Raw genomic sequence first — 23,579 nt, 5'->3', positions numbered from 1 at the left:
TGTTTTTTTTCCCTCACAAAAATATGAGATGGAAATACATTATTCCCCATTCCCTATTTCAAACCAGCAGGGATAATAAATAAAGCCTAGATCATTGATTTCGACCATTTTTACCATAGAACCTTTCTTCAGAGGAAACATTTTATGGTCTGGTCAAAGGGTATAGAAGTTGTAGCCTCCCAGTATCTCCCATATCTGTAGAGAGCACTTTGAAAAAAACACTGTTGTAAACTACATACTTGAGTAAATATTGCTAGGTTTTCTTATGTAATAAGCAAGAAATTTTACTTAGAGTTTGCAGCTCCTTCTTAATATGTCAAGAAGTTCAAGATGCTATTGTTGACATTGGCAACATGCCAGACAGAAAATTATGTAGAAAATAAAATCCTGTATTTCCCTATTAAACTACTTAACCAGCAGGGTGGGAATTGAGGGGAAGAGAGTAAAGAAATATGATCTTGTTTTGGAAAAGAGAACAAAGACAATATTGAGTAAAAAGCAGCATGGGAAATTTAAATAGAAAGTTATCATTTGAAAGCCTGTACATTTTTACATATAATAAGGTTTTTTCTTAACGCTTTTTCTATTGTGTAAAGAAGGAAAAACAGTCAAATGAAGTTAGAAAGAAGACTATGAATTCTTATGTTTTAGAAATGTTTTCACATAATACAATTGTAGGATTCTCTGCATGAATTTGTCTAAAGAAACAAAGAGATAACTTAGAATGTAGATGAATATTTCAGAGGCGTTAAAATGTAGAGGAAGCACAACAAGCTTTTTAGCCAAACTGTTTTCTAATCAGTGTGTTTTATCACTTGACAGAATGTAAATGAAGGGAGGTAGTGCAGATATGCTGAAAATAGAACCCAGTCTAACAGTATTTCAATTAGTTGTCATTCAGAAAGTATTTTGCCTCCCTACTCATCAGCCTCTTGACTTGTTAATATAAATTTTCCTTATTAGAACAAACTAATTTTTCCAAGTATTTGCCTTACCAACATCAGTAAATTTAGCTATTTCTTTTTGTTTTGTTTCTCATAAGATATAATGACAGATTATTTATTTATTTATTTATTTTTGCTGAGGAAGATTCACCTTGAGCTAACATCTGTTGCCAATCTTCCTATTTTTGTATGTGAGCCACCATGATAACACGGCCACTGAGAGACGAGTGAGGTGGATCCACGCCCAGGAACCGAACCAGGCTGCTGAAGTCGAGCACACCCAACTTAACTACTAGGCCACCAGGGCTGGCCCAACAGATTTTTTTTTTTATTGTTTAATCTTTTCAGAATCACATTTCGCACGTCAAAAAAGTGGCTTTCAACTATAAGGCTTACATATGGCCTGCTGCACATTTAGAAAAATGTGTTCAAATGCCCCAGAGTAGTCTCCAGAGAACATAAATATATTCCAACAGTGCTGCCATAGACCACAAAATTTATTAAGCTGTTAAAGGAAGTTACAATGCCTACACCATATTCCTTTTGAACATTGTTAATGGTGGTAAATTGTCTATTGTGGTTGAATTTGATGTTAATTTTTGGAGAGATGTTTCAGTAAAAAATGCTATGGCTGTGATAAGCCCTAGGTTGCTATGAGAAGAGGGATGAAGCATGAAAAGTATAACTTGAGAAGGGCTATCTGAGGATTATAGGTGTCTTGGAATTTAAAGAGCACATCCTAACCAAGAATGCTAAACATTAACTCAGAGATGGGTTCACAAATACTACTTAATATTCCTAGTTCGTATCCCGTGTGTGTAAATACTAAGTACTCTAAACTAAAGTAAGAAATAATAACTCTTTAATAGTATGGTCCAGGGATACAGGACTGTGTCTCTTTTAGTCATTGGAGTCCAGAAATTTTTTGTAGCTGGACTCCAGCCACAAAAGTGAGGCGGCTTTCTGGAAAGAAGGAGGGAGACAGAAGAGTATCTGTTTGGTAACTTTTCTGTTCCCATGAAGACCAACTGTGCTTCTTAAAACTGAATTCCATGAGATATCTTTTCATATTTAAAATAAATCTGCCTTTTACTTAAGCTAGTTTAAGTGGTTTTCTGTTCCTTACAACTAAACTATACCAGACCGAGACAATGATTCTGTAAACCCTTGTCTTCATCATCACTGCGTATGCATGGAAACTCAGATGATCCAAGCAGAGTCTGTGAACCACCCAAAATCATATCAAAATCTGATTTGTGTGTCACATGTGCATTGTTTTCTAGGGGGAAAATACCTTAGATTTCATCAGATACTCAAAGAAGTCTGTTACCCAAAAAATTTAAAAACTACTGGTAGAGAACCCCATGCAGAGACCCTTGCATCCTAAGTGACAGTGCCTTTCTGTTCTGCCTCTAGGTGGAGACAGTGAATGACTGACTCATTATTGTTGGATCTGACAGTGCCACAGTTACACCAGTTTTTATCCTATATATGGCACATTTTAAAAGATGCCCCTTAGAGCCTTGCTGCTGTTAGATATATATTAACAATCTGACAGAATAGATTTTCATGAAATTTGGCACTTGAGAAAATCACTAGGTAGTAATTTTTTTTCTAATAAGTCTTAATTTTTGTTCATTTTATTATTTCTAGCTGTAATTTGATATAGACAGGTTTGAATTGGGCAAGAGAGTGGTATTTTGTTCTGTCAAAAACTGATCTAAGGGCCAGCCACAGTGGCCTCTTGGTTAAGTTCAGCACGCTCCACTTCAGTGGCCCGGGTTCTGATCCCAGGTGCAGACCTACACCACTTGTCTGTCAGTGACCATGCTGTGGTGGCAGCTCACATACAAAAAAGAGGAAGATTGGTAGTGGATGTTAGCTTAGGGCGAATCTTCCTCAGCCAAAAAAAAAAAAACAAACCTGATCTAAAATTTTAGAATTAGAATGGCATTTGGAGGTCATCTGCTCCAACCTTTTCATTTTACAGATGAGGGAACTGAGATGCAAAAAAAGTAAAATTTCTAAGATCACTTGGTAGTAAAGTGTGAGTCAAGATAGAGTTCTGTTGATTATCTGTCTCCTGAGCCTTTTTTACTGTACCAAATTTTTGATGATTATTATTTCTTTACTCCTTGTCCCCATCTATGATGTGTAGTTAACTCATTTAGTCTATACAACACTATGAGAAAGGTACTACTATTATTCCCATTTTAGTAACTTTTTTCTATTCCTTTGGGGAAATTACATTGTGATTGTTCTATTAAAACATGTTTGAAAAATACGTGGTGGTGGAATTGGATTTCAAGTCTTGGATAAGTCAATGAAGAGCCATTTCAGATAATATTTTCTTCTCTGTTTTCTAGGAAATGTGATTAGAGGATTATTTTTTTGTTTGTTTTTAAATTTCACAATGAATTTTAAAACAATGTTAAGAGCAGAAGAAACAAGTGTCACTGATGACTTAAAAAAGAACTACAATACAATGAAATCAGTGACTGGACAACATTTCAAACGGCACTTTATGAGTTTCAGAGATTCTATGGAAAGTCCACACCTACTTGGAAACACACACCTTTGCACTTGCTCTGCTTTCTGACTGGAATGACAGTTACCCACCTCAACAATCCTCCCCTTTATTCTCCACTCTTCCCTCCCCATTTTCTCCTGGGAAAAGCCTGCTTATCCTGACAGGTCCCAGCTACAGGTTTCCTTTCTCTTCCACCAGTGTTCTTCTACTCTTATAATATTTTATACACTGCTCTACTATGCAATCATTGCATTGTTTCACATTATATATTTACATGTGTGTCTTCTTCACTGGACTGAATTCCTTGGATGTCAGGACTCTCTTAACTCACCTTGATATCTGATAAACAGAGGCAGACAGGTACAATAGTTATTCAATAAATGTCAAATTATAGATATGTATACATTTAAAGCTATTCTTAAAAATGGTACTAAAGGTACTTGGATTTTTTTGTAAAAGATTTGAAATACTATTTAGATAAATAATTTTAAATTAAAATGACCTCTAAACTAAGATTAAACAGTCTTAACTATATATTTATGAATATAGCTATTTAATATCAGCTTTTTAAAATTGGCTTCCAAAATCTAATCTTATTTCTGATTTTAGAACTTGAGCTTTCAGGTTGACAGCCTCTATATTTCCACATCAAAAATTAGAACATATGATCTAACAAAGATTTTGTTTTGCTTTGTTTTGTTTTTGAATTCTGTGAGTGAAAGTACTCTGAAATATGGTTTGGATGCCAAGAGACTGGAATTTCCAGATCCTTCAACTTCTATGAGGAAGAGTAGTTTAGTTGGTATTATTCAGAAAAAGTCAAGATCCTATTATACTATTTAAGTATTTCTTTTGTTACATGACTTATTCTTACTTTGCCTGGGCCAATTTTTTGAATTCCAGAGATCTAACCATGACATTAACTACCATTTACCTTGCAAATAAAAGGGGCTTTTCTCCCAAGTAAATTTATACTATGAGAATTTGCATAAATAGTAGTAATGTTCGTTGTTGAATTTTGAAGTATTGGTGCTTCAAATACAGAAATATTGGTGTCAGGATTTAGTCTTTAGCAATAAAAATCATCTTGATGTGAAAGTAGTTCTTTTAAGATTGATTTATTTTGGACTATGTGATTACAAATCTCATAAGAATTTATTAAGGGTAAATCGGAGAAAGACCAGGATAGCTCTACTTAGTATCAATATAAAAAAACTGTTTATTTCTCTTACAGAAAAATTTGAAGTAGTGATTAAAATGAGAAAATTGGGTAATTCAGTGTCATTTCAGTCATATCTGTATTTGGTATTTTATCTATTTTGTTTGCAGAAAACTTCTAGAATGCCCATATTCCAAAAAGAATAAGTGCCTTACAAAAACAGATACAATTTTTAAAATATGAAAAATAGTGCAAATGAGGAAAACAAAATGTATGAAGAATAATAGGAAGCAGAGGTGAGGTTAGTGTAAACAGTACCTACTGAGAATTCCTGTATACTTGTTAGAAGTGAGCCACAAGTTTAGCTCATAATCACCATGGGTTCCCTAGAAAGGAAGTGCCCCGTTCCTTCAAAATAATTTTCTTTCCACTTGACTGCTTTTGTCTAAGTGAAATGAACCTGTCCAGGTTTAGTTCATTTGACCTTGTCCCTTTAGGAGGTCCATAAATAGAATTCAGAGGGTCCATGAACTTGAATGAGAAAAAATTAATCTTTATTTTCACTTACTTCTCATTAAAATTTAGCATTTCCTTCTCTTATGAATGTAGACAGCAAAATTCAGGATCTATGACTTTGTTACTTACAGAAATCACAGATATTTAGGTATCATATTATAGTTATTGTATATATATCAGAATATTATTTATTAGATTCACTGCTAGATCCTCATTATTTAATGTGTTACTAAAGAAACACTTTACTATATCAAAACATAATATTTTGATAATCGTATTTCAGTATACAATTTCAGTATATTCCTTTGTAATTCGGTTTATTTTATTTATTAATTTAAAAGCATTATTTTGTAAAAAGATCCATATACTTCACCAGACTGCTAAAGGGGTTCATGGTCCAAAGTACTTAAGAATCTCTGACTTAGAGGAAGAAACTACAAATGGTTATATGATGGTAGATTCTTCCTTTCAGAACTCATATTCATTCAATAATTGGATTATTTGAATACTCACTGGAATTCAACATAAATAATGATGTTAATTAAAGTCGTCATCTCTTGCATTGAAGCTAACATTTGTTTGAAAATATTATTTAAGAACAGTGACCATGAATTTCCAGGTAGTTCCTCTTATCTTGTGTTATTATAGCTAGCACTACTCTATAGTTTTTAATTTTTTAATAATTTAATGAAGAATTGATTCTAACATTAAGTTCCTTCCCATGTTACATAAATTACACATATTAATGTATAAGAAAAGTCTGTCGGTTAAGATCACTTGAGGTTAGCTCTCTGGCCTTTTTTGATGAAGAAACTTCAAAGTCATTTAATAGATTATTCAGAGCCTATTTTTGCCCTTAGCACGCCTCATGTATTCACATAATACAATAGTTCCATATCAGTGAACAATAATGAAGCACTACTTCTGTTTATTTAAATATCCTTTTGTAACTATTGGATCTGTTGTCACAAACTGATTTCATGCCAACCACTTAGACTAAGTTAATTTTATCTGTTTATATATTCTACTTTAAAAGAATAATGGAATACTACTTGGCCATAAAAACAAGAAAATCGTGCCATTTGTGACAACATGGATGGACCTTGAGGTTATTATGCTAAGTGAAATAAGTCAGACAGAGAAAGACAAATACCGTATGATTTCACTCATGTGAAAGATAAACACATAGATAAGGAGAACAAATTGGTGGTTACCAGAGGGGGAGGGGGTAGGGGGAGGGCGAGAGGGGCACATATGTATGGTGATAGATGGAAACTAGACTATTGCTGGTGAACACAATGCAGTCTACACAGAAACTTAAATATAATAATGTACATCTGAAATTTACACAATGTTATAAGCCAATATGACCTAATAAAATAATTTTTTAAAAAAGTTAAACTAGAATATGGCTAGCAGAATATTCTAACTCATCTCTCAAACGTGAAAACAATTTTTTTTTAAATGTTGGATAAATATTCTTAAAAATACCGAAGAACTGGTAAGGCCAAAATGCAAATGCTGGCAGGAACCCAGAAAGGTAGGCAGAGCACAAAGCTTCTTTTGCCTTGAGAGCATTTGTCCAAACTAACAAATTTTGACTTTGGTTTTTATACTCCACTGATAGAGTTGGAGCTCCAGAGTTACTTTCTCAGTTTAAGTCTGAACAAGAATAAATCTACCCCATTCATGCAGAGCATGACAGACCCTGACAAGTTGAAACTACAGGACATCCCAAGTGCAGTCTCATAGTCCCATTTCACATCACCAGAGTCATCACCAGAGTGGTCCAGAAAACTTCAAATCCTGAATTTATTTAGTTGAAAGTGGTCCTACACTGGTGGTATCCCAGGTTGCCTGACAGAAGCAAAAATGAATACTTATGCTCAAAGAATCTTCATAACTAATTTTTCAAGAAAAATAAAAGTAATTAGTAAAAAGTAATTACTAAGCATGTATGGAAACAAGTCACCATGATCTAAAGCCAGCACACAGCAAGAACAGATTTGTAAAGGCCTCAGATACTAGAATTATGAGTCACAGTTTATAAAATAACTATTTTTTTAAAAGAAAAGAATTGCTTGAAAATTTGTATAGGGACTAGAAACTTTAAGGACTTACTAGCCATTTGGAAAGCCAAAATTAAAAAACAGAACTTCTAGAAGTGAAAAATAAAATAATTAAATAACTCGGTCTGTGGCATGAATTGAAGAAGAAATTATTGAACTGGGTAAGACATAGTAAATGAAATTATCCAGAATGCCACATACAGACAAGAAAATACAATATACAAAAAATTAAAATGGTTTAAGACACGGAAGATAAAATGAGAAGGCCTAACTTCTTATTGGAGTTGTAGGAGGAGAGAAAAGAATGGGAGAGCAAACCCTTACTAAAAGAAATTCTAAAGATAAATTTCAGGCAGAAGGAAAATGATCCCAGATGGACAGTCTGAAGTGAAAGAAGGAATGAAGAACCAAAAAAATGATAAATATGTTAGTAAATCTAGACAAACTTTTGTAAAACAGAACACCCAAAAAGACTAACATAAGTTGTATGGTTAACAGAATTTAAGTGTTCTCAAGCATTTGTATGGTCTGGGAAAGGGGTAAGGTTATTCAGTAGTTGAGTATATATTTTTATAAAACATTAGAAACTGTAAAATATTCAAATCAGTAAAATGAAAAAACATGGAATCGTTAAAATTTAAAAGGAAAAATCTAAAACCTGTTCTCAACCTTGGCTCTACAATACATTCACTTGGGGGGCTTTTAAAAGTCCTAATGCCCAGACTCTATCCTACACCAATTAAATCAGAATCTCTGAGTGATTTTAAAGTTCCTAGGGTGATTCTTAGGAAAGCAAGGAGGGGAAGAAGAGAAACAAAGAACAGGTAGAGCAGATAGAAAGTGCAAAGTAAGATACTAGATAGAAATCAAAATATGTCAGTGAATCACATTAAAAGATCTAAATACTGTTGAAAGACAGATTGTCAGACTGGATTTAAAAATCCAATTGATGATGCTTATGAGAGGCATATCCAAAACATAACACTTTACAATAAATATCATTTCTAGAGATAAAGGAGATTTTTCATAATGATAAAAGGTGTGATTTAACAGGAGAATATAACAGTGTTTAATTTGTATATGCATAATAGTATAGCTTCCATATATATAAAGCAAAAATTGACAGACAAATCTACAGTTGTTTTGGGGAGATTTGTTTTATTTCTCCCAATATTGTAGTTTGATAAATTTGAAAACTCTAAGGAAATTGTAAGAATAGTACAGCCAATACCTTTATATTCATTGTCTAAGATTTATTAACAGTTAATATTTTGCTTTATTGGCTTCATATCTCTGTGTGTATACATGTAGACACATTTTGCTTTTCTTAACCGTTTAAGTTACTTCAACCCTAAATACTTGAGCATGTATAGCCCAAGATCGAGGACATTTACCTGCATAGCCTCAATACAATTGTCATCACACTCAGGAAATTTAACACTGATGTAGTAACGTAATACACAGTTCATATTCACATTTTCCAGATTGTCATAATAATGTTCTTTATAACTGTAGGTTGATTGTTTGATCCAAGATTCAGTCAAAGATTACCATATTGTATTTAGTTGAATATCTCTTAGGCTTCATTAATCTAGAAAATTCCCTGTGATAAGATTCATGTTAAACTTTTTTTTTTTTTTTTTTGGTGAGGAAGATTCACTCTGAGCTAACATCTGTTGCCAATCTTCTTTTTTTGCTTGAGGAAGATTAGCCCTGAGCCAACATCTGTGCCAGTCTTCCTCAATTTTGTATTTGGTTCGCCGCCACAACAAGGCTTGACGAGTGGTGTAGGTCCACACCTGGGATCCAAACCTGCAAACCCAGGCTGCCAAAGCAGAGCGCACTGGACTTAACCACTACACCATGGGGCTGGCCCCTCATGTTAAACATTTTTGATAGGCATGCTACATAGATGATACCATGTTCTCAATATATCACTAAGAGGGCACATGTTAGTTTGTCCCATTATCAGTGATGTTAAGTTTGATCATTTGGCTAAGGTGGTATCCACCAGACTTTTCCATTATGAAGGTACCTTTAATCTGTAATCTGTGGGGTTATGCATGAAGACAGAGTGAATTTCCTATTCCTTGACAGTTTTCACCTGTGACTTTAGCAGCCATTAATGGTCTTGCCTGAATCAAGCTTTTTTTACTGTAGTGGTTGAAATGGTGATATTTCTATTTCTAGCTTGCTTAAACATTTATTGGTTGGTATTCTGTAAAGAATTTTAATTATCTATGGACTCAGAGTTTTTTTTAATTCAATGTGTTATAATTCATTCCTGTCCTTATTCATTATGATGCTGAAATCATCCCAAATTAGGCCAGTGGAAACTCCTGTAAGCTGGCTCCTTTGACCTTTTGATATGTTCCCATTAGTTTTTGAGCATTACCTTACTTTCTTGTACAACAAGATAATCCAGGTTCACCTTGTCCTTTCTCTGCTTCAACCCTGGAATAAGCCATTCCTCTAAGAAGTACAGATTCCTCTTAAGTGAGGAACCATATTAGGGCCTTTAGGTATTTTCATTGCTAATGGGGTGTCATTGCTTCTACACCCTTTCATGTGAAACCTCTAATTCCAGTCCATCTCTAAAGGGTTCTTTCCCTCCTTTCCCCCGTTCTGAATTTGTACCTCCCAGCAACTTTAGTTTATTTCCCCATTTGCTCAGCCCTTCAGTACACACAAAATAATTTCAACACAGCTGTACCAGTACCAGAAAAACAACATACTAAGTAAAATTCAGGATTCCTTTGCAGTTCTTTTTGTCCTTAAAATATCACCCATTGAGATTATTATAGTCATAACACTGTGTTCAGAAGTTACTGAATTTGTTTTTCCTTCTGTGTTACTTAATATATTGCTAGGTTCATTAGTTGCTCTTATTGTTTTGTGTTTTTTCCCATCTTTGTGATTTAATTTTATTTTTTGAATATGTAAAACATTAACAACTTTGAAATGTCAAAACTACAAAGAAAGGTGTACTCAGACATCCCGTTCTTTCCTCAAAACATCCACCTCATTTCCAAATGCTGAGGTTTTATTAATTCTGGTTTATCCTTCCTGAGTTTCTTTTTGCAAAAACGAAAAAGTAATATCATTTCAAATCAATTTATAGAGATCTTTTTCCACTTCTTTAAAAAAAAATTGGAAAATTTTTTAACACAACTTCTCAATAATTGAGAGAGCAAGCATTCAAAAAGTAAGACTATAGGGGCTGACCCCATGGCGTAGCAGTTAAGTGCGTGCACTCCGCTGCTGGCGGCCCAGGTTTGGATCCCGGGCGCGCACCCAAGGCACCACTTACCAGGGCATGCTGTGGTGGCGTCCCATATAAAGTGGAGGAAGACAGGCACAGATGTTAGCCCAGGGCCAGTCTTCCTCAGCAAAAAGAGGAGGGTTGGCATGGATGTTAGCTCAGGGCTGATCTTCCTCACAAAAAAAAAAAGTAAGACTATAGAGTATTTGAACAACATGATTAACACACTTGCCCAGTGGCAGTTTATATATAGAATAGTGTACCCAAAACTGCAAAGTAGTACTCATTTCAACCATACATGTAACATTTGTAAAAATGCTTTATAAAAATTTATAAATTTTTAAAATTTGTATTAACTTTATAAAAATTTATAAAGCAAACATCAATAAGATTCAAAGGGTTCAAATTGTACAGAGTATATTCTCTAAAGACAATGTTATTAAGCTAGAAATCGATACCAAAATGGCAATTAGGAAATACCCAAAAGTTTAGAGATTAGTAAATAATATTCTTAAAAAAAAAGTCTGAGCTGAAGAATTTATAATGAAAATTAGAAAATATTTTCAACTAAATAATAATAAAAATACTTTTTGTGAAAAAACACTTTATGAAAAAATGTTACAAAAATGCTTTATTACTAAAACTTGCAGATATGGCTAAAGCATCACTTAGAGGAAAATTTAGAGCTTAAATCCATATGTTATAAAGAAGAAGGGCTGGAAACCAATGAACTAAGAATCTATCTCAAGAAGTTAAAGATAAATCAGCAGGGCCGGCCCCGTGGCTTAGTGGTTAAGTGAGCGCACTCCACTGCTGGCGACCCGGGTTCGGATCCCGGGCTCGCACCGACGAGCTTCTCTGGCCATGCTGAGGCCGCGTCCCACATACAGCAACTAGAAGGATGTGCAGCTATGACACACAACTATCTACTGGGGCTTTGGGGGGAAAAATAAATAAATAAAATCTTTAAAAAAAAAAAAAAGATAAATCAGCAAATAACACCTCCCAAAAAAAAAACAGTGTTAAAAAGGAAATAGTAAAGATAAGAGCAGGAAGATAGAAAAGATCAACAGAAATACAAGTTGGAATTTTGTAAAGACTGTATTAAAATTTAAAATCTCTGAGTGAGGGAGATCACAAAAAACAAAAGTCACAAATAATCAATTTGAGGATTAAAAATGGGGGATGTAACTATACATACTGAAGACATTTAAAAGATAAAAGTATAATGAAAAACTTTGTGCTCATAAATTTGATGGAATGACCTATAATCATTAAATTAAATCAGTGGTTAAAAATCATCTCAAAAATAAAACTCCAGGGCCAGCCCCGTGGCTTAGCGGTTGAGTGTGCGCGCTCCACTGCTGGCGGCCCGGGTTCGGATCCCGGGCGCGCACCGACACACCACTTCTCCGGCCATGCTGAGGCCGCGACCCACATACAGCAACTAGAAGGATGTGCAGCTATGACACACAACTATCTACTGGGGCTTTGGGGGGAAAAATAAATAAATAAATAAAATTATAAAAAAATAAAAATAAAAATAAAATAAATAAAATAAAACTCCACGCTCAAATGGCTTCCCTGGCAAGTTCTAGTAAACATTCAAGGCGAACTGTTCTTACACAAACTCTAAAAATAGAATAAAAGGGGCTGGCCCCGTGGCTTAGCGGTTAAGTGCATGCACTCCTCTGCTGGCAACCCAGGTTGGGATCCCAGGCGCGCACCGATGCACCACTTCTCCGGCCTGGCTGAGGCGGCGTCCCACATACAGCAACTAGCGGGATGTGCAACTACGACATACAACCATCTACTGGGGCTTTGGGGAGAAAAAGGGAAAAACAAGGAGGATTGGCAATAGATGTTAGCTCAGGGCTGGTCTTCCTCAGCAAAAAGCGGAGGATTGGCACGGATGTTAGCTCAGGGCTGATCTTCCTCACCAAAAAAAAAAAATGTAACCTCTATTTATTGCATTCTTTTTCTGAGAAAAATCAACTTTAGATTGTATTATTTTCACTTACAGTGCCTTTTCCAGGAGCTTAACCTACTGTCTGTAGTTTAACACCTCCCTCATGGACCCTAAGGTAATAATGCTAGCTAAGCTATGAGGGAGAGAAAGAAGCTGGACAGGGTCTTTCTGCCCTTTAGACTTCAAGGAACCAAGATTCTGTTTTTACCGAATTATTTCCCTGCATTTTCTTTCCTTTATTTTTCCAATATCCATCAATTTATTAAAGTAAATTAACATCAGTGAAAATGGCATATGTCTGAAGTTGATTTTCTTTATTGCTTTACTGTCTGAACATTAGGACTACAGGCTTTGGACCAATAAAATCTACTGTTTTTCTTCATCCTTACTTGCTGCTATGTAGATCAATATTAGTTGCACTCAACTAACTTTATAAAATGGTCATTTCTGGTACTATTTTTCCTACTATTTTTGGACATGAGGAAAGCTCTTGCACATAATAAAAATTTTTCATAACTTAAATACTATTTATGCTTTTTGATCCCTTTTAAACAAATCATTGAGACAAATTAAAGTCAAGTCCAAAGACATTGTTACATTGACTACTGAGAATTGATTTGTGAATGGATTCTTTCATCTACAATGACAGTTTTCAAAATGTGGTCTGGGGATCTGAGACCCTTCCAGGGTCTCTGTGGGGGAAAAATTATTTTCATAATAATACTAAGTTGTCATTTGCCTTTTTTACTCTCATTCTCTCATGAGTATAAAGTGGAGTTTTCTAGAGACTACATGGCATATGATGTTGCAACAGCTTGAATGTAAAAGCAGATATGAGAATTCATCTTTCTATTAAACCAGACGTTAGACTTGAAAAAATGTAAAACAATGCCTTACTTTTCGCTATCTTCATAATCTATATTTTTCATTAAAAAAGTTTAATTTACATTAACATATACACTAGGTTTATTGTTTTATAAATGAATTAATAAATTTTTTTAGACTATTCAATTTTAATTTCAAATACGGTATTATTGATAGATATAACCCACATAAACGAAAGTTCTTTAAGGTCCTCAGTAATGTTTAGATGTGTAAAGGGATCCTGAGACCAAAAAGTTAGAGAGCCAATAATCTATATGATCTTTTTTATTCTCAAATGTTTGAATTTTTTTCTTATACTTTATTTCATCTTATAAAAGGCAAACTAAAAATAATCTGTTTTTAGGTTGCTACAGACCTCAGGAAAGATCAGATTACTTGATGTTGGCAGCTGCTTTAACCCATTTCTGAAGTTTGAAGAATTTCTAACTGTTGGCATAGACATTGTACCTGCTGTAGAGGTATGCATAGTTCTGATTTGTTTTGTTTTAAGACTTGAATATTTTACGTGTATATTTACAGAGGAAAAGCACTGTCTTTACATTCCTGAAATAGCAAATATATTTCCCGTGTATGAGTGGATAAGAGATTATTTCTGTTCAAAACTAAATGTATATTCCGTGAAAATTTTTGAGCATTTGGTTAACCAGTATTAATTTGACCAGTACCATATTGTCTTTATTTTCTTTGTTTTGTTCCCTGTTATCATCTTTTATTGCAATCAAGAAACTTTAGTAGATTGCAGATTTGCAGATTTGTATTGTTTGGGCTTTTTGTTTGGTTTATTTTTTTAATGCATCTCTTTCTGAAATATACTGTGAAGTAGAGCCATTATGGAATAGTGGAAGGAGCAAGGACTTTGGAGTCAGCCAAAACTTTATTAAATTCCAGCTATTTGTACTTAATAAATGAAACTATTGAACATAGAATATTTCCTCTACTTTTAAAATTAGATTTTTTTTCTCAGTCACATAAATTCCTAATGTTTGCCATTTTACTTTTGATATAGCACCAGGCACAAAAAATTTCTTAAATATGGCATTTTTATTGTTATAAAGAGAGTGTATTAGAGTATATACCCTTTGGTTAGAGATTCCCGCCCCCCCACTATATTCCCAGCACCTAGAAGAGTACCTAGTACATTAAGTACTTCTTGAGTAAAAGAATGGAATCTTACTTTCAATCTAGGTTTGAATCTCTAAGCCTCCATTTCTCATCTGTATAATGAGGTTAGTAATGGACCTTCATAGGATTGTTGTAATGTTTACTTGAGAAAAAGTATTTAAAGCACCTAGCACAGCACTTGTTATATAGAGTGCTAAAGAAATGTTTGCTGTTATTGAAAAGTTCCCACATGAAGATTCAACTTTCATATAAATCTTTTCTTTAATTTCGATGAGCATGACTGTCTAGATTGAATCTATATGAGCAACATTGAGCACCAAGAAAAAGCTAAAACCATTACTATCATCTCTACTACTTAAAGATAGACAAATGTTTGCTTTATGGTAAAACAGCTGTTCTTAGCTCATCACAGCAGAGAATTCCTGTGCCTCAGGAGCTGTAGTTTTAAAGTGCAGGTAGCTTTGTACATGGATTCTCTCCCCTTCCTTCCTCAGGATACACATTAGAGATGTCCTTCAGAGACTGCTGAGACATGATGACCCTTTGATCTAAACACCAGGCTTAAGTATTATTCTTAAAATATTAAATTTGTTTATAGATAGGGTTATAAACTTTGAACTGTAAAGTCATTAGGGAAGTCAAAAGAACTGCTATACATAATACATAAGTTCTAAAGTAAAGTCAGACTTTCACAGTTCCAGAACCCTATAACTAATTTTAAAACAAAGGGAAGAGACTTACACTTCCAGTCAAGATGGAGTAACATGGACCAGATTGATCCTCTTTCCTCCTGCCTGAAGCAGCAAAAAAGTGGACAAATTATTCAAAATAATTTACAAGACACTGGACATCACGTAATGAAGGACAGTGATCCCTAAGAGATTGAAAACAAATGAGATGAGCCCTACAACTGCACCAGCATGTAGCCTTCAGACAGTTTCCAGGACGTGGCACAAAGAGGGGATTCCCAAGCAGAGCCCAGTTGATGCCCTGAGTTGTGGAGACAGAGCTGAGAGTCCTGGGAGACCAAGAGAGCTAGGGTTCCTAGGACCAGAGTATCAAAGATATGAGAGCTGCACAGAGGAAAACTCCAGAGGTCTGCAGAGAGTCCTCCTTGAGTACTCACTTGAGTAGTGATGAGTACCTGTGTGTGAGAAAACTACGTGATATTGGAGGAAGTACTGCTACCTGAAAGGACTAGAGGTTATAGTGCCCAGCACTCATACAGGCTAGAAATAGTACCTGTTCCCACTAGCCTCACTGGAAACCTTAAGAATCATGAAGCATTGGGTAGAGTACACAGAAGAGCCTGGCATCAGTAGTGGAGAATATTAGCCCTAGACTGAACACTGCTCTAGTCCCACCTAACAGATCTTAAAAGCAAGACCTCAGAAGATCAAACTGTCTCCAGGTAACTTAACTACATCCCAGAACAAAGCTCAAAAATCTTTATAGCAATACAGAGCCATCCAGCACCTAATTCACTGTGTGTGGCATCCAATAAAGAAGTAACCAGCCATGTAAAGAAATAAGAAAATAGAACCTACAGTGAGGAGATAAATCATCCAACAGAGATCAACCCTGAACTGACACAGATGTTAAAATGAGGAAACAAGGACATTAAAATGGGGACATTATGACTATATTCCATATGTACAAAAAGTTAGAAACGTGGAAGATATTTAAAAATACCTAAATCTAACTTCTAGGGGTGATACTACAATGTATGATATGAAACATGTACTAGATGGATTAATGGTATGTTAGATATTACAAAAGAAAAGTTAAATTTAAGACATGGCAATAGAAACTACCCAGAATTAAACACAGAAAAGAGAATTTTGTAAAACAAAAGAACTACAGCAAGCAATGAGACACTTTCAAGTGGCCAAATATAAGCATAATTGGAGTCCCCCCAAAAGGGAGGGGTGTTGAAGAAATAATGGCCAAAATTTTTCCGAATTTGATAAAAGCTATAAACCTACAAACCCAAGAAGCTCAGCAAACCCCAAGCACACAAAACAAAACAAATTACACCAAGAAATATGGTAGTCAGACTCCCCAAAAACCAGTGATAAGGAGAAGGTCTTAAAAGCATCCAGAGATTTAAAAAAAAAAAGCTCAAGTACTGAAAGATAAAAATTTGTTACCTAGAAGCCCACACCCAGCAAAAATATCTTTCAAAAATGAAGGCAAAATAAAGATGATTTTTCAGACATAAAAAAGCTGAAAGAATTCAACATCAGCAAACTTGCAGTACAAGAAATGTTAAGGAAAGTGTGCTTCAGCCAGTTGGAAATATGGATCTACACAAAATAATGAAGAGTACAGGAAGTGATAACTACATAGGTGTAAAAAGTATAAGACTTTTCCTTTATTGTTTAAACTCTTTAAAAGACAACTGACCATTGTTATGGGTTGAATTCTATTCTCCTTAAAAAGATATGTTGGAGTCGTAACCCCTAGTATATGATTTATTTGAAGATAGGGTCTTTACTGATGTAATCAAGTTAAAATGAGGTCATTAGGGTGGGCTTTAATTCAGTATGACTGTAGTGTCCTTATAAAAAGCAGAAATTTTGACACAGAAACACACACATGGGTGTGATGCATCTACAAGCTAAGGAGCACCAAAGATTGCCAGCAAACAACCAGAAGCTAGGAGAAAGCATGGATCAGATTCTTCCTCACAGCCCTCAAAAGACCAGCCTTGCAGACACCTTGATCTCTGACATCTAGCTTCTAGAACTGTGACATAATACATTTCTATTGTTTATGCCATCCAGTTGGGGATGTTTTGTTATGACAGCCCTAGTAAACTAATACAACCATTTATACAAAAATATCGAGTGAGGTTTATAATATATGTAAAAATCAAATGTATGACAACAATAGCACGAAAAGTGAGAGGGAGAGTTATGGAAATATACTCTTTTAAAGTTCTTATATATGAAGTGGTGAAATATTATTTGAAAGTAGGCTATGATAAGTTAAAAATGTATACTATAGATCCTAAAGCAACCACTAAAATAAAAAAAAGAATTAGAGCTAATAAGACAACAAAGGAAATAAACATGGAATCATAAGGAACTTCAGTTAATCCAAAAGATGGCAGAAAACAGAACAAAGGAAACAACAAACAGATGGGACAAATAGAAAATACATAGCAAGATTATAAGTTTAAACCTAAGTGTATCAATAATAACATTAAATACGGCCTAAATACCCCCAATTAAAAGGCAGACATTGTCAAATTGGATAAAAAAACCAAGACCCAAATATATGCTACTTATAAGAAATAGACTTCAATTATAACACACAAATAGATTAAAAGCAAGAGCATGGACAAAAGAAAGGTGACGTGGATATATTATAATCAGATAAAGTAGATGTCAGAGCAAAGATTATTACCAGCAATAAAGATAGTCATTTCATAATGATAAAAAGGTCAGTTCATCAAGAGTACAAAAAAATCCTAAACATTTATGCACCTAATAAAAGAGCTTCAAAATAGATAAACCAAAAACTGATAAAATAGCGAAGAGAAATAGACATTTATAAAATTATAGTTAGAAATATCAATACCCCCTCTCAATAATCAATAGAATGATTAGAATATCATCAAAGAAGAATTCGCCAGGAAAATTAGACCATATTTTGGAATGAAGATAAATAAAAAACATAAGATATCAAAATGTGTAGGATACTACTTAAGTCACTAAAGTAGTACTCAAGGGAAAATTTACACTACTAGACACCTTTATTAGAAAATAAGAAATGTCTCAAAGCAATGACATCAACTTTCCAACTAGAAAAAAAAGGCACACTAAATAGAAACTACAAGAAAGAAAATAAAGATCAGAGTAGAAACTAATGAAATAGAAAACTTTCAGAAAAACAGTAGCGAAAAGGGTTGAAAGCAAAAGCTATTTCTTTGAGAAGTTCAATAAAATTGATAGGAGTGACTTCAGCAACATGGCAGGGTGAGCTGTTCCCTTTCTCTCCCCCTTTAAACTACAACTAAATGGACATTCATTGACCAACATAAGATACCCACACAGCACAATAGGATGCCTGAGAGACCCACACAGCTATACATCTGAAGGTGGATGGACTGGGCTCCCAGGGAGGTAGTGGAGATACGTGAGCACTTCCCTGGCAGCCATGTGCGTGCATGTGAACACTTTCCTGGCCAGCTGGAGTGCCCATAGTGCTGCTGTAGTCCCATAAATTGGAATGCACCTTGGCGTGACTCTAAGAAGAGGTGGCAGCCACCCTAAGCCCGTGCACCAACACTTTCCCAGCCAGTAGGAGAGCCCACTGTGCCACTGTGGTCCCAATGAGTGGCCCAGGCTCAGAACCCACAGAGAAGCCCACCCGCCAAGCACAGCAGCTGGCATGACCGTAAGAAGAGGCAGCGGCAGATCTACACACTCACGCAGATGCTTTCCCAGCCAGTGGGAGTGCCCACTGTACCCCCACAACTTCTAGCAGACAGGGTGGAATGAGAAACATAGTTCCTGCTTCCCCCCAGTGGTAGCAGGTGGAATCTGCGACCTGATACTACCACAAATGCATTGGTAAAGGATTAGTTCATCAAGCACCATGAGGAACTACAGCAACAATTCACAGCAAAAGGAAAATGACAAGTCTCCAGAAACCAATCCTGAAGTCACAGAAATTTACAATTTAAAGGCCAGAGAATTCAAAATAGCTGTCATAAAGAAAGTCAGCTACGGGGCTGGCCCGGTGTTGTAGTGGTTAAGTTTGCACACTCTGCTTCTGGCAGCCCAGGTTCACAGGTTCGGATCCTGAGCGCGGACCTACACACTGCTTATCAAGTCACACTGTGGCAGGCATCCCACATAAGGTAGAGGAAGATGGGCATAGATGTTAGCCCAGGGCCAATCTTGCTCAGCAAAAAAGAGGAGGATTGACAACAGGTATTAGCTCAGGGCTAATCTTCCTCACAAAAAACGAAGAAGAAAGAAACTCAACGAGTTACAAGAAAACTCAGAAAGACAGTTCAGTGAGCTCAGGAATAAAATTAACGAGAAGAAGGAATAGTCCACCAAAGAGACTGAAACTATAAAAAGAAAAAAGCCAAGTGGAAATTTTGGCTTTGAAGAACACAAAGAGATAAAAAATAATCTAGAATCTTTAAAGTATAGAGCTGATGTGTTATGGAGGAAAGAATTAGTGATTTAGAGGATAGGGATATAGAAATGCTTCTGGTGGAAGAGAGAGAACTAAGATTTTTAAAATGAAAGAATTCTTTGAGAAATAGCCAACTCAATTAGGAAAAGCTACCTAAGGATTATACATATTCCAGAGGGAGAAGAGAGGGAGAAAGGAGCAGAGCGCTTATTCAAATAAATAATAGCTGAGAAACTCTCAAACCAGGGGAAGGAACCGGACCTACAAATACATGAAGCCACTAGAACTCCTACTTACATCAGTGCTAAAAGACCTTCTCCAGGGGCTGGCCCAGTGGCATAGCGGTTAAGTTTGGGCATTCTGCTTCAGTGGCCTGGGGTTCACCTACTCAGATCCTGGGTGCAGACGTACTCACTGCTCATCAAGACATGCTGAGGCAGCATCCCACATAGAAGAACTAGAAGGACCTACAACTAGGATATACAACTATGTACTGGGGCTTTGGGGGGGAGGAAAAAGAAAAAGAGGAAGATTGGCAACAGATATTAACTCAGGGCCAATCCTACTAAAAAAAAGACCTCCAAGGTATATAAAAGTGAAACAGGCGAAAGTCAACGACAAAGAAAAAATATTAAGGGCAGCAAAGCAGAATAAAATAACCTACAAAGGAACCCATATCAGGTTTTCAGCAGATTCCTTGGCAGAAACCAGACAGGCTAGGAGAGAATGGAATGATATATTCGAAATACTGAAAGACAAAAACTTGCAGCCAATAATACTCTACACAGCGAAAATATCCTTCAGATACGATGGAGAAATAAAAGCTTTCCCAGATAAACAAAAACTGAGGGAGTTCATCACCACTAGACCTCCCCTACAAGAAATGATCAAGGATGCCCTCATACCCAAAACAAAAAGGCAAAGGTCTACAAAGCTTTGGAAAACTGCAGCTCTCTTTCAGTACAGGGTAGCAAATAATTATAATTTAAAAGGGAAAGAGAAGGAAAGTATCAAAAGTAACTATAAACACTCCAACTTAGCCACAGACTCAGAACACAAAACAGAATAATTTGTGACAACAATAACTTAGATGGGGAAGAGGACAGAGATGGAACCTGATTAGACTAATGGTAATAGAAGGCTCTCAGAAAATGGACTTTTCTATGAGATCTTTTATACAAACCTCATGGTAACTACTAAATGAAAAATCAGAACAGAGACACAAATGATAAGTAAGGAGAAAACTGTCATAGAAAATCACCAAACTGAAATGGCAGTCAGAAATACACAGGAAAAGAAACAAGGGAAATATAGAACAACTGGAAAACAAGAGATAAAATGGCAGTATTAAGCCTTCATATATCAATAATCACCCTAAATATAAATGGGTTGAATTCTATCAAAAGACACAGAGTGGCTGGATACATTGAAAAACAAGACCGAATAATATGCTGCCTCCAGGAAACACATCTCAGGTCTAAAGACAAACACAGGCTCAGAGTGAAGGGATGGAATATGATACTCTAAGGAAATGGCAAACAAAAGAAAGCAGGTGTTGCCATACTTATATCAGACAAAGCAGACTTCAAGATAAAAAAGACAATGAGAGACAAAGAGGGGCAGTATACAGTGATAAAAGGGACATTCCACCAAGAGGAGATAACACTTATGAATATATATGCACCTAACACAGGAGCACCAAACTACATAAAGCAACTATTAACAGACTTAAAGGGAGAAGTTAAGAGCAACACAATAATAGTAGGGGGACCTCAACACCACACTTACATCAGTGGATAGATCATCCAGACAGAAAGTCAACAAGGAAATCATGGAATTAACGAAAAACTAGACCAGATAGACTTAATAGATATATATATAGAACATTCCATTCAAAAACAGAAGAATACACATTCTTTTCTCAAGTGCACATGGAACCTTCTCAAAGACAGACCATATGTTGGGAAACAAGGCAAGCCTCAATACATTTAAGAAGATTGAAATCATATCAAGCATCTTTTCTGACCACAATGCTATGAAACTAGAAATCAACTACAAGAAGAAAGCTGGGAAAGTCACACATATGTTGAGACTAAACAACATGCTTCTGAACACCACTGGACCAATGGAGAAATTAAAAAATACCTGGAGACAAATGAAAATGAAAATTCAACATACCAACACTAGTGTGATGCAACAAAAGCACTCCTGAGAGGAAAATTCATAGCAATTCAGGCCCACCTCAAAAAACAAGACAAATATCAAATAAGTAATCTTAAACTGTACCTAACAGAACTACAAAAGAAGAACAAACAAAGCCCAAAGTCAGCAGAAGGAGGGAAGTAGTAAAAATTAGAGCAGAAATAAATGAAATAGAGCTAAAAAAAAAAACAGTAGAAAGGATCAGTGAAACTAAGAGCTGGTTCTTTGAGAAAATAAACAAAATTGACAAACCCTTAGTGAGGACTCACTAAGAGAAAAAGAGAAGGCTCAAATAAATATAATTAGAAATGAAAGAGGAGAAATTACAATGGATACTGCAGAAATACAAAGGATTATGAGAAAATACTATGAAAAACTATATGCCCACAAATTGGATAACCTAGAAGAGAAATGGATAAATTCTTAGATTCATATAACCTCCCAAAACTGAATCAAGAAGAAATAGACTGAATAGACCACTCACAAGTAAAGAGATCGAAACAGTAATCAAAAACCTCCCAAAAAACAAAAGCCCAGGACCAGATGGCTTCTCTGGAGAATTCTACCAAACATTCAAAGAAGATTTAATACCCAGCCTTCTCAAACTATTCCAAAAAAATCGAAGAAGATGGAACACTTCCTTACTCATTCTATGAGGCCAACATTACCCTGATACCAAAACCAGACAAGGACAGCACAAAGAAGGAAAATTGCAGCCCAATATTGCTGATGAACCTAGATGCAAAAGCCCTCACAAAATATTGGCAAACCGAATACAGTAATACATTAAAAGAATCATACACCATGATCAAGTGAGATTTACCAGGGACACAGGGATGGTTCAACATCCACAATCAATGATACACCACATTAACAAAATGAGGAATAAAAACCACATGATCATTTCAGTAGATGCAGAGAAAGCATTTGACAGGATCCAGCATCCATTTATGATAAAAAACTCTCAATAAAATGGGTATAGAAGGAAAATACCTCAACATAATATAGGCTGTATATGACAGACCTACAGCCAGCATCATACTTAACAGTAAAAAACTAAAAGCCATCCCTCTGAGAACAGGAACAAGACAAGGGTGCCCACTCTAGCCACTCCTATTCAGGATAGTACTGCAGGTTTTGGCCGGAGCAATTAGGCAAGGAAAAGAAATAAAAGGAATCCAAATTGGAAAGGAAGAAATGAAACTCTTTTGCTGTTTGGAGATGACATGATTCTATATATAGAAAACCCTAAAGAATCCATTCAAAGACTATTAGAAATAATCAACAACTACAGCAAAGGTGCAGGATACAAAATCAACTTACAAAAATCAGTTCTATTTCTATACACTATACACAATGTACAAACTAGCAGAAAGAGAAGTCTAGAATACAATCCTATTTGCCATCACAACAAAAAGAATAAAATATCTAGGAATAAATTTAACCAAAGAGATGAAAGGCCTATACACTGAAAACTATAAGATATTATCGAAAGAAATTGAAGAAGATATAAAGAAGTGGAAAGATATTCCATGCTCATAGATTAGAAGAATAAACATAGTTAAACTGTCCATACTACCTAAAGCAATCTACAGATTCAATGCAATCTCCATCAGAATCCCAATGACATTCTTCACAGAAATAGAACAAATAATCCTAAAATTTATATGGAACAACAAAAGACCTCGAGTAGCCAAAGCAATCCTGAGAAAAACTAACAAAGCTGGAGATATCACAATCCTTGAATTCAAAATATACTACAAA

General features: G+C 35.4%; 1 protein-coding gene across 3 annotated transcripts in view; it reads left to right on the top strand.

The window, feature by feature from the left end:
• BMT2 (base methyltransferase of 25S rRNA 2 homolog) overlaps nt 1-23,579 on the top strand; it is a 129,603-nt gene that overhangs the window by 51,690 nt on the left and 54,334 nt on the right. For all 3 annotated transcript variants that reach the window (XM_058528604.1, XM_058528609.1, XM_058528622.1), the window contains exon 4: nt 13,678-13,792. In XM_058528604.1, coding sequence (XP_058384587.1) covers nt 13,678-13,792 — 115 coding nt within the window. The remainder of the gene's footprint in view (nt 1-13,677; nt 13,793-23,579) is intronic.

The sequence above is a fragment of the Diceros bicornis genome, chromosome 3, assembly GCF_020826845.1.
Source record: "Diceros bicornis minor isolate mBicDic1 chromosome 3, mDicBic1.mat.cur, whole genome shotgun sequence".
In the NCBI taxonomy this organism is placed as follows: domain Eukaryota; kingdom Metazoa; phylum Chordata; class Mammalia; order Perissodactyla; family Rhinocerotidae; genus Diceros; species Diceros bicornis.
The sequence above is the reverse complement of the archived record's forward strand: the minus strand, read 5'-3'. Positions and strand labels throughout refer to the sequence as shown.